The 12,402-nt window shown below is 41.9% G+C and overlaps 1 protein-coding gene across 2 annotated transcripts in view; it reads right to left on the reverse strand.

Moving 5' to 3' along the window:
• pla2g6 (phospholipase A2, group VI (cytosolic, calcium-independent)) overlaps positions 1 to 12,402 on the reverse strand; it is a 138,342-nt gene that overhangs the window by 71,906 nt on the left and 54,034 nt on the right. For both annotated transcript variants that reach the window (XM_072272009.1, XM_072272008.1), the window contains exon 7: positions 5,467 to 5,649. In XM_072272009.1, the coding sequence (XP_072128110.1) occupies positions 5,467 to 5,649 (183 nt within the window). The remainder of the gene's footprint in view (positions 1 to 5,466; positions 5,650 to 12,402) is intronic.

Raw genomic sequence — 12,402 nt, forward strand, 5'->3', positions numbered from 1 at the left:
GCTTCAATAGGAAGCATTGTCTATAACTTTTTAAGTAGCGATTGCCTTTGTGTTTAGCATATAAATATCGAGCCCACATTGAGCTAGCAGACCTTTCTGCGGAAAGCGTCTCAGTCCGTATGATGCCTGCTGTACCTTGCGTCGAATAAAGAAGCTGCTTTGTATCTACCAGTGACTCTGTCTCTCCGGTGATTTCATCCACGCTACAACAGCCACTAGGACAACCCACTTCTGGCGGATGGAGTGTAGGTGCATGGCATAGCAGTCTCCCAATCTAGACTGAGTCTCACCAATATATAGGAGGGCACACCGGGAGCACCAGACACAGTATATGACCCCAACAGACTCACAGGTGAAGTTTGCGGGCCCTAAATGGTAGTAGGGGAGGTGGTGTAGGGGCAGGTGTAGCACTTGTTCCGCTTGCAAGGATGAGTGCCAAGAGGGAGATCAGTGGGGAAGGACGAATGGACAAGGGAATTGCGTGGGGAGTGATCCCTGCAGAAAGCAGAATGTAGTGGGGAGGGAAAGATGTGTTTGCTGGTGGGATCCCGTTGGAGACAACGGAAGTTCCAGAGAATTATGTGCTGGATGCAGAGGCTGATGGGGTGATAGGTGAGGACAAGAGGTACACTATCCCTGGTAGGGTGACGGGGGGATGGGGCGAGAGCAGACGTGCATGAAATGGAAGAGGTGCGGTTGAGGGCAGAGTTGTGGTGGAGCAAGGGAAGCCCCTTTCTTTGAAAAAAGAGGACATCTCTTTCATAATTGAATGAAAAGCCTCATCCTGAGGGCAGATGCGGCAGAGACGGAGGAATTGAGGGACAGGGATGGCATTTTTGCAAGTGACAGGGTGGGAAGAGGTATATTCCAGATAGAGAGTCCATGGGTTTATAATAGACATCTGTAGATAAGCTGTCTCCATAGAGACAGTGAGATCAAGAAAGGAGAGGGAGGTGTCGGAAATGGATCAGGTAAATTTGAGAGCAGGGTGGAAGTTGGAGGCAAAGTTGATGAAGTTGACGAGCTCAGAGTGGATGCAGTAAGCAGTTCCAATGCAATTGACGACGTAGCGTATGAAAAGTGGGGGACGAACATCAGTGCAGACTTGGAACATAGACTGTTCCACGTAGCCGACAAAAAGGCAGGCATAGCTGGGACCCATGCAGGTGGCCATGGCTACACCTTTTGTTTGAAGGAAGTGAGAGGAGCCAAAGGAGAAATTATTGAGAGTGAGGACAAACTCCGCTAAACGGAGGAGAGTGGTGGTGGAGGGGAACTGGTTGGGTCTGGTGTCCAGAAAGAAACAGAAAGCTTTGAGGCCTTCCTGGTGGGGGATAGAGATGTATAGGGACTGGACATCCATAGTGAAAATAAGATGATGGGGGCCAGGGAACTTGAAATCATTGTAAAGATCCAGAGCATGTGAAGTGTCACAGATGTAGGTAGGAAGGGACTGAACAAGGGGTAATAAAATAAGAGTTGAGGTATGCAGATATGAATTCAGTGAGGCAGGAACAAGCTGAAACAAGCGATTTTGTGGATCTTGGGAAGGAGGTAGAAACAGGAGGTGTGGGGTGCGAGAACTATGAGGTTGGCAGCAGTGGATGGGAGAGTCCCAGATATAATGTCAGTGATGGTGTGGGAAACAAAGGCTGGTGCTCCCTAGTGGAATCCTGTGCAAGGAGTAAGTAAGTAGAGCTGTCTGAGAATTGTTGATGGGCCTCAGCAAAGTAGAGGTCAGTCTGCCACACTACTACAGCACCCCCTTTAGCTACAGCATTGATGGTGAGGTTAGGATTAGTGCAGAGGGAGTGGAGAGCAGAGTGTTTGGAAGGCATGAAGTTGGAATTGGAAAGAAGTGTTGAAATTGAGACTTCAGAAAATTGATAGGCTTAGATTGAGTGGATGTGGAGAGGATTTTTCCAATAGTGAGAAAGCCTCGGACCAGAAGGCACTGCCTCAAAATAGACAGACATGCTTTACAATAAGAATGAGGAGGAATTAATTTAGCCAGTGAGCTGGTAAACCTGTGGAATTTATTGCCACAGATAGCTGTGGAGGCCAAGTCATTGGATATTTAAAGTGGAGGTTGATAGACTCTTGATTAATGGTGTCAAAGGTTACAGGTTGAAGACAGGAGAATGGGTAGAGGGAAAATAAGTCAGCCATGATGGAATAGCAGAGCAGACTTGATGGGCCGAATGGCATAATTCTGCTCCTACATCTTGTAGTCTTATGTTTAATATTACAAAGACGCTCAAAAGCTATTTGCTTAAGCTTTCATTTACTAGCATACAACTTCAACCCATAGTAAGGAGTTGTCCTTTCCAGTTTAATTTTAATTCAGAATTGGGGATTTGATCACCCTCTTTCCCTGTGGCAGTTAAGCATGGACAATGACGCTAACCTTGTCAGAAATAGCCACAACACAAAGATGAATTTAGAGAGAAAGGAAACAGCATGACTAACTTAATTGATCATAAGACCATAAGATATAGGAGCAGAATTAGGCCATTTGGCCTATCAAGTCTGTTCTGTCATTTCATCATGGCTAATCCCATTTTCCTCTCATCTCTAATCCCTCACCTTCTCCCCATATTCCTTCATGCCCTGACCAATCAATAACTGGTTGGAAATGGGAAGAAAAGTGCTCACGTTTCTTTCCTCTGAAACCGCAGAACGCCCATTACCATGGGCTCCTCCTTCTATGGAAACAAAATGATATTCTGTCTCCTCACATCAGCAAAAATTATTATCCTGTGGCAGGAAGTGAGATTTCTTTCCCACAAAGCTGCTGAAGGCTAGCTCTGTCCTCCAGATTACATATTTTCTTAAGGTGGTGAACTATTGGAGAAACCCATCTCGCAACTAATACTGCTCAACCCTTCTGTACCTAAAAAAGTGGTCATTCAGTGCATGCTCCTGGTTTTATGTTGCTGTAGTCCATTCACTTCATGATTAAATGTGTGATTAAATGTGTTGTGTATCCAGAGATTGCTATTCTGCACAACACTGTTGTAACATGTGGTTACTTAAGTTACTGTCACCTTCCTGTCAGCTTGAACCAGTCTGGCCATTCTCCTTTGACCAAGGCGCTTTCTCACACAGAGAAACTCACTCACTCACTGGACGTTATTTTGTTTTTTGTGCCATTCTCTGTAAACTCTAGAGACTATAGTGTGTGAAAGTCCCAGGAGATCAGCAGTGTCTGATATACTCAGAACACCTTATCTGGCACTAACAATCATTCCACGATCAAAGTCACTTAGATCACATTTCTTCCCCATTCTGACGTTCAGTGTGAACAACTGAACCTCTTGACCATGCCTGCATGCTTTTATGCACTGAGTTGCTGCCACATGATTGGCTGATTAGATACTTCATTAACAAGCGGGTGTACGGGTGTACCTAATAAAGAGGCCACTGAGTGTAGACTCCTGTTAATCTAATTTACTGTTCACTCAGGGCACATCGCACTCAACAAGCTGACAGATATTAAGTCAAGATGGTGGAACACTAGAATGTACTCAGTTTACCTCTGTTTCTATCTATCCATTGAACCATTTTAGAACACTAGAACAGAATTAGATAGTGACATATGGAAAATGGCTAAACTACATAACATCACACTTGACCTCTATCTGAGTTTCCTGTAATCTAACACTGAGTTTAGTCAGTGGACAATATGTGACAGGCTGCAATCTGCTGCAGCTGTAGTCTGGGTTATCATGGAGAACCTGATGGTGAAGATCAACCACAGAAACAATAAAAACCACAAACAACTTCCGATAAATAAGGCTGTTGTATGGAAGTAACTGAAACAGCAAACACTGATTGTGGGTATGTTCAGCAACTGTTTATTCACAAGCAAGCAGCGAAACACTTTACTCGCATGTCTCGAACAAGCCCTCATCCAAGTCATCCAAACGATAGAAACTACAACACTAAGCATTGACTACAACACTTATTAAATCTGTCCAAGTTACACAAGATTGAACAAGTGATAAAGAACTACTGAATATGGTGTGCACTCGAAACACGAGCCCACTCCCCTTTTAACTGTAACACATCTTCCACAGTTTCCCCAGCTCTGCCCACAGCTCACAGCATACAGTAGCTCAGGGTCAAGAGAAAGACTTTATATACCTGAAGACCGGAAACCAGTTGCAGATATCGCAGCATGTAACCTGTGTCCAGAAAACATTGCTGCAAGGCACAGGAGCTAACTAACGGGAAGGCGGATACATACTTCGAGTGGGCCCATCATTAACCAGCACGATAGGAACAACTTTCAGAACAATGTTCGGTCAGCAAGTGAGTTAATCTTCCATATTACAGAGGCCAACACCGATGGGATTTGATCACCCGCATGGATATGAGCTAAAGGTGCTTAGGTGCTGTATGACTCTTATGACTACACTTAATACAGAAAATGTCCAATCAATAAAGATACGTTCTGAGAAGTCATTGAGGGGTAGGGATGGAGGCGGAATGGTAGCATGGTGGTTAGCACAAATGCTTTACAGCACCAGTGATCACCAATTGGAGTTCGATTCCCACCGCTGCCTGTAAGGAGTTTGTACGATCTCCCCATGACCGCATGGGTTTACTCCGGGTGCTGTAGTTTCCTCCCACATTCCAAACATGTACAGTGAGGGTTAGTGAGCTTGGGCATCCTATTGTTGGTGCTGGAAGCACAGCGACACTTTCAGGCTGCCAGGCACAATTCTCACTGATTTCATTTGACAAAAATGACTTATTTCACTGTATGTTTCAATGTACTATATGTATAGTACGTGTATTAGGAATTAGCTATGATTTGGTCAGGGCATGACATGCAACAAAGAACAACAGCATTCAACAATTATAAAGAATAAAAGTATGGATATGGAACAAAATGTGCAAAAGATAGATAAATACCAGCATGTATTTACAATGTAAACAGCTTTATAAAAAGTGGTTTAAAGCGTCTACAGCACAGTGGGGTGTTGGGGGTAATAGACAGAAGAGGGTCGGGGGGAGTAACTAAAATGATTGATCAAATTGACAGCCTGGGGTAAGAAACTTTTAAGGTAGCATTAAGTTTTTGTTTTAATAGCCCTATAGCACTTTCCAGAAGGCAGCATTTGGAAAAGGCAGTTTGTAGGGTGGATAATGTCTGCAATGCTTTCTCCTGCCTGCTCCTTTGCCCTGAAGACATACAAGTCCTGTAATAATCATACACTGCAGTTAATGAGACCTTTTCTGCTGACCTGACGGTTCTTACGTTGTGAGAGGATCCTGCACTAAACCAGACAGTAGTGGCTAATGTGAGGATGCTTTCTGTGGTGGCAGTGTAGAATTGTACCAGTATGCTCTGGGAAAGATGGAATTTTACAAGTTGCCACAATGGCTAAACAGAGTTGTTTATCATGCACAGTCCTGAAACTGATGGATTTTTCGGTATGATTTTAAAAAAACACTGACCTTCATGGCAAGATGAAGAGGTGTATTCCCATTTTCTCCCTTCACATTTGGATCAGCTCCATGCACCAACAGTGCCAAAGCACACTCAAAACGCTTACGCTTCACCATGATGTGCAGTGCCGTCTCTCCAGTTTTACTCAGGTAGTTCACGCTACATCCATGATTAATCAGCAGCCGGATCATCTGGAATTATTCCATCAACACAACATCATAATTCCACAACAAGATAATCTGTATGTACGGAGTGCCATTCAAAACCCCGCAACAATACAAAGAGCTTCACAACCAATAAAGCATCATTCAGGCATGACACACTTCTGTGATTATAATTCAAAGAAAAATTATATCAAAGTGTGTATAGTACCATGAGATTCATGTCCTTGCAGGCATTCACAGAGAAATGAATCAATCTGATGCGCCGATGTATTTACACATATTAAGAATTAACTGTGGTGCATCAAGCAACAAAAAACATTCAACAATTATAAATAATAAAGAATTACATTAAAAAAAAATTATAAATTAAGAAAAAAGCTTAGAGGTTAAAGGACAGATATGAAGTAAAATTGCATAAATAAATAAATACCAGCACGTATTTACAATGTAAACAACATTATAAAATGATTTAAAGTATTTATAGTGCTGTGTAGTGACGAAGTTAATAGATAGAGGGGTTGAGGGGGGATTGAATTAGAATGGTTGATTGGATAACTGCCTAGGGGAAGAAGCTAGAATACAGCATCAAGATAAAGCTAATATATTGGCCCTGTGCAGGCTTTCATATTTGACTTAATATTTAGACATTATGAATTCCATGAGATAATCAGCTCTTATGTGTTTCGTATTGTAATCAGCCAGAAGTGCTATAGTTTACAAAAGCCCAAATGGACATTTGATGCATAGGCTGGGTTGACCTCCATACTCTCTGTGAAATTGGCTTTGATTCCAAAACTAATCCAGAGTTGAAAAATTTGGATGAAATTCCTCTGAATTCCAGAGAAGATGGATTTTCTTCATTATGTAACTGCATTCTCAAGGAACAGTAATCCAAAGCTATGTGCTTTTATCTGTGGATAATTAATTAACACTTTAAAAGTACCTACTCTGCTCTTTTCCCTCACCAGAACAAAATCAATGTCACATTTCATTAGACAAGAGCTGAGGCAAAGTTCGAAGTAAATTTATTATCAAAGTACATATACATCACCATGCACTACTCTGAGATTCACTTTCTTGTGGTCATTCACAGAAGAAGAAAGAAATAGAACATAATCATTGATAAACTTGTTGCAAGGATTACCCCTTAGTAATAATAATCAAATAGGCAGAGAGAGAATCTGTATTTACTGACAAGTACCTTTGTTGTCTCAACTAAAGAGCACGTGAATTTACACAACCGAATACCTGTGTATACACCTACTAAGTTTCCCTGACCCTTCATAAAGAATAGAAAAGGTAATAACTAGGAAAGGAGTCTATGCTCCGATGTGGGGTCCTCCATGTCCGTGATGGTTAGTCTTTGGAGAGTTGTCGCTGCCTCACTTTTATACATTTTCCTTATTTTATACATTTTCCTTACCACCAATGTTCCCTCTAATTTGTAATGACCAGTGCATGTAAAAATCTTGTGCTGTGCAATTTTTTGCCCAGTGACAATATGTGTGCACTGAATAATTTCTTCAATTAAAAACAGTATAAATAAGCCAGAAATAAAGTCTGCAGACAAATCATTTCAAACTGAACACCATCCGCATCAGAAACCGGAAAAGGAAATGCAATTGTGTATATACTTAACATGCAAACAAGGTAGAGGGTGACAACCTTTAAATTCCTTTGTGTGCTAGTAGCAAAAGATGTGCTTGTGCGCACACCTTAGAAGGAACATTGCTTAACTAGTTGAAATGTTGCATTTCAATCTCATTGGCTCAAGGTCACATAACTGACTTGTGTCACCTTCTTATGGGCTCTGGACCAAGCCAGCATACATCTATTGCCCTCTTCCGCAAGTGACAACTGGTAATTTATGGCTCTTTGTACAAAATCAGTTACCAAACCAGTAACCAGCTTGAATCATCCAGGGCAGACAGAGGCCCAATCATTCATAAATCTGAATGTTATATCATACCATAGAATACCTCACTAATAACATCTTATTTGAAAATAGTCTCTAATCCAGGGTATTACCTGGAGCATCATTGTGTCTACTTCAAAACACTGATTCCGCTGAGCAAAACCAGTTCACAAAATAGAGGATACAAAGCAACTTCTCAAAATGACAGCCTCCGTTCCGTCGACCACATGGCAAGAATAAAGACAATTGGTTTGTCTACTTTCACAGTCCTTGATTCATTCAAATTCACTGATTTGCAGACCGTAGCTTTTTTCTGGCCAACAAACCACACGTGAAGACTGAAAAAAACAATGTACCAAAGAAGCCCAACGGCAAAATACAAAATAATATCAACAATAAACAAGTAAATAATACTGAGAACAAGAATTGTAGAGTTCTTGAAAGTGAGTTTGTAGGTTGTGGAATCAGTTCAGTGTTGAGGTGAGTGAAGTTATGAGCACTGGTTCAGGAGCCTGATGGTTGAAAGGTAATAACTGTTCCTGAACCTAGTGATCTGGGACCAAAAGCTCCTGTACCTCCTGTCTGATGGCAGCAGCAAGAGAAGAGCATGACCTGAGTGGTGGTGGTGGTGGGGGGGGGGGGGGGTGTCCTTGATGTTGAATGCCATCCAAGAATAGGCTATTCAATTCTTTGTGTCTCCTCCACCATTCAATAAGATCAGGAATGATCTTTTACCTCAATTTCCCACGGTCCTCGATTCCTTCATATCGCTTGAACAGATTGTGTCTGCATGTCCAACTATCTTGAGTACAAACCTACAAATACTCATGACTGCAGGTGAAGAAATTTCTTCTCATCTCCACTGCAATAGGTGGAACCCTTACTTTTCTTGTTCTAGACAATCCAACTAGGGCATATGTAGGGATACCAGCATTATTGCTACATGTCAAGCTCTATAATAATTTTGTGTCTTACCGTCTCCTATTTTTCTACCTTCAAAATAACAAAGCGCCAGTCTGTTTAATCTTGCATTGTTGGACTTGCCTGCCAAGATATCTTCAAAAGGTGGTGCCTCAAGAAGGCAGCATCTACCATTAAGCAGCCTCACTATCTGGGACATGCTTCTTCACATTATTACCATCAGAGCCAGCTACAGAAGCCTGAAAACTCATCCTGTTGACTGCAATTTTGCAGTATCATCAGTCTCACTACACACTGCCTCTGTTTGTAAACCAACTATCTCATCCTCAGCCCTATCACTTTGGTTTCCAGCCCCCTGCCAAATTAGTTTAAACCCTCACAGATTGCAGTCAACAGGATGAGTTGCAATGTAAAAGGAGGACAAAATCGGAAAGGGTGAATACAAGGTGTCATATCTGAAAGTGCGAAATAAGGTAGGTGAACTTGTAGCACAGTAACAGATTGGCATGTATGACATTGTGGGCATCATTGAATTGTGGCTGAAAGAGGATTATAGCTGGGAGCTTAATGTCCAAGGATACACATTGTTTCAAAAGGACAGACAGGTAGGCAGAGGGAGTTGTGCGGCTCTATGAAATCAAATCATTAGAAAGAGGTGACATAGGGTCAGAAGGTGTTGAATTGTTGTGGGTAGAGCTAAGGAATTGCAAGGGAAGGGTAAAAAGACCCTGATCAGAGTTATGTCCAGACCCCAAACAGCAGTAAGGATGTGGTCTGCGAATTACAATGGGAAATAGAAAATGCATACTAAAAGGGTAATGTTGCAATCGCCATGGGGGATTTCAATATGCAGATAGATTGGGAAAATCAGGTTGGTGCTGGGGAACTTCTAGAATTCCCCAGCATTCTAGAAATGAGCTTATGAGATGGCTTTTTAGAGCAGCTCATGGTTGAGCCCACTATGGGATCAGCTATTCTGGTATAGGTGTTGTGCAAAGAATCAGAATTGATTAGAGAGCTTAAGATAAAGAAACCCTTTGGGACAAGTGATTATAATATGATAGAATTCACCTGCAATTTGAGAAGGAGAAGCTAAAGTCAGATAAATCGGTACTGCAGTGGAGTAAAGGGAATTACAGAGCAGAGAGAGAGGAGATGTCTAAAATTGATTGGAAAAGAACACTGGCAGGGATGAGAGTAGAGCAGCAATGGTTGAAATTTCTGGAAGCTATGAGAAGGCATAAGATCTATACATCCCAAAGTGGAAGAACCAAGGCTGACAAGAGAAGCCAACATGAAAGCTAAAGAGAGACAGATAATAGTGGGAAGTTAAAGGGTTGGGAAGCTTTTACAAACCAACAGAAGGCAACTAAAAAAGTCATTAGGAAGGAAAAGATGGAATACAAAGGTAAGATAGCCAGAATATTAAAGAGGATACCAAAAGTGTCTTCAGATGTAAAAGTGTAAAAATGAGGCGAGATTGGATATCGGACCACTGGAAAATGATGCTGGAGAGGTAGTAAAAGGGGATGAACTGAATAAGTATTTTGCATCAGTCTTCACTGTAGCAGTATGTCAGAAGTTCGAGAGTGTCAGGGAGCAGAAGTGTGTGAAGTTGCCATTAAATGGGAGAAGGTTCTTGGGAAACTGAAAGGTCTTAAGGTAGATAAGTCACCTGGATGAGATGGTGCACACCCCAGGGCTCTGAAAGAGGTGGCTGAAGAGACTGTGGAGGTAGTAGTAATAATCAATTGATTCTGGCATGGCTCCGAAGAATGGAAAATTGTAAATGTCACTTCACTCTTTAAGTAAGTAAATTATAGGCCAGTTAGTCTGACCTCAGTGGATGGGAAGAAGTTGGAGTCTATTATTAAGGAAGTGGTTTCAGGGTCCTTGGAGGCACATGATAAAATAGGCTGTAGTCAGCACAGTTTCCTTAAGGGAAATTCATGCCTGATATATCTGTTAGAATTCTTTGAAGCAGGATAGACAAAAGAGAATTGGTGAATGTTGTTTACTTGAATTTTCAGAAGGACTTTGACAAGATGCCACTTATGAGGCCGCTTAACAAGTTAACAGCCCATGGTATTACAGGAACGACACTAGCTTGCATAAAGCAGAGACTCATTACCAGAATCCAAAGTGTGGGAATAAAGGGAATCCTTCCTGGTTGGCTGCTGGTGACTACTGGTGTTCCACAGGGTCTGTGTTGGGACTGCTTCTGTTTACATTATATGTCAATGACTTGGATGGTAGAATTCTGGATCTCCCCCTCCCCCTCCCACTTTCAAATCTCTTACTAGCTCTTCTTTCCGTTAGTCCTGACGAAGGGTCTCGGCCCGAAATGTCGACTGTACCGCTTCCTAGAGATGCTGCCTGACCTGCTGCATTCACCAGCAACTTTTATGTGTGTTGCTTGAAATTCCAGCATCTGCAGGTTTCCTCATGTTTGGATGATGGAATTGATGGCTTTGTGGGAAAGTTTGCAGTTGATATGAAGATTAGGTGTAGGGACAGGTAGTTTTGAAGAAGTAAAGAGGCTATAGAAGAATTTAGATAAATTAGGAGAATGAGTAAGGAAATGGCAGATAGAATACAGTGTCGGGAAGTGTATGGGCATGCACTTTGGTAGAAGAAATGAAAGGGTTGACTATTTTCTAAATGGAGAGAAAATACAAAATTCTGAGATGCAGAGGGACTTGGGGGCTCTTGTGCAGGATTCCCTAAAAGTTAATTTGCAGGTTGAGCCAGTGGTGAGGAAGGCAAATGCGACATTATCATTCATTTCAAGAGGACTAGAATATGGTGAGTAGTTTTGGACCCCTTATCTACAAAAGGATGAATTGACATTGGAAAGAATTTAAAGGAGGTTCAAGGAAATGAATCTGGGATTGAAAGGCTTGTCACATGAAGAACGTTTGATGGCTCTGGGCCTGTACTCATTGGAATTCATAAAAATAAGGAGTGGCCTCATTGAAACCTATTGAATGTTGAAAGTCCACAACAGAGTGGATGTGGAAGGGATGTTTCCTATGGTGGGAGAGTCTAAGACCAGAGGATACAGCCCCAGAATAGAGGGGCATCCTTTTAGAATGGAGATGAGGAGAAATTTCTTTTGCCAGCGAGTGGTGAATCTGTGGAATTTCTAACACAGGCAGCTGTAGAGGCAAAGTTATTGGGTATATTAAGACAGAGGTTGATTGATTCTTGATCAGTCAGGACATGAAGGGATACAGGGAGAAGGCTGAGAGGAGAAATGGATCAGCTGTGATGAAATGGCAGAGCACACTCAACAGGCCAAATGGGACAAATTCTGCTCCTATATCTTATGGTCTTTCCATTAACTCAGGTCCTTCAAATTTGGCAACATTTTTTCTAAACTCTTTCAACTATATTTACATCTTTCCTGTACGTAGGTGACCAAAACTCCACACAACTCTCCAAATGAGACCTCACCAATGTCATATACAATTTCAACATAACATCCCATCTCCTGCACTTTGATTTATGAAAGTCAATGCGCCAGAAGCTTTCTTTACAACCCTATCAAACTGTGACACCACTTTCAATGAATTACGTACCTTTGTTCTACCATATTCCTCAGTGCTCTACCGTTCACTGTGTAAGACCTACACTGGTTGGTCCTACTGAAGTGCAACACCTCGCACTTGTCTGCATTAAATTCCATCTGCCATCTTTCAGCCCATTTTCCCGGGTGGTCCAGTTCCCACTACAAGCCATGATGGTCTTCGCTGATGCTAACTAACAACCCAGTCTTGGTGTCATCCACAAATTTGCTGATCCAATTAACCACGTTATCATCCAGATCGTTGATATCGATGACAAACAACAATGGACCTAGTACTGATACCTGCGGCACTCCACTATTCATAAGTATGTATCTTATCACAAGAAGTGATGAGGCCTCTGATAAAAGCTGGTGT

The sequence above is a fragment of the Mobula birostris genome, chromosome 11, assembly GCF_030028105.1.
Source record: "Mobula birostris isolate sMobBir1 chromosome 11, sMobBir1.hap1, whole genome shotgun sequence".
Lineage (NCBI taxonomy): Eukaryota > Metazoa > Chordata > Chondrichthyes > Myliobatiformes > Myliobatidae > Mobula > Mobula birostris.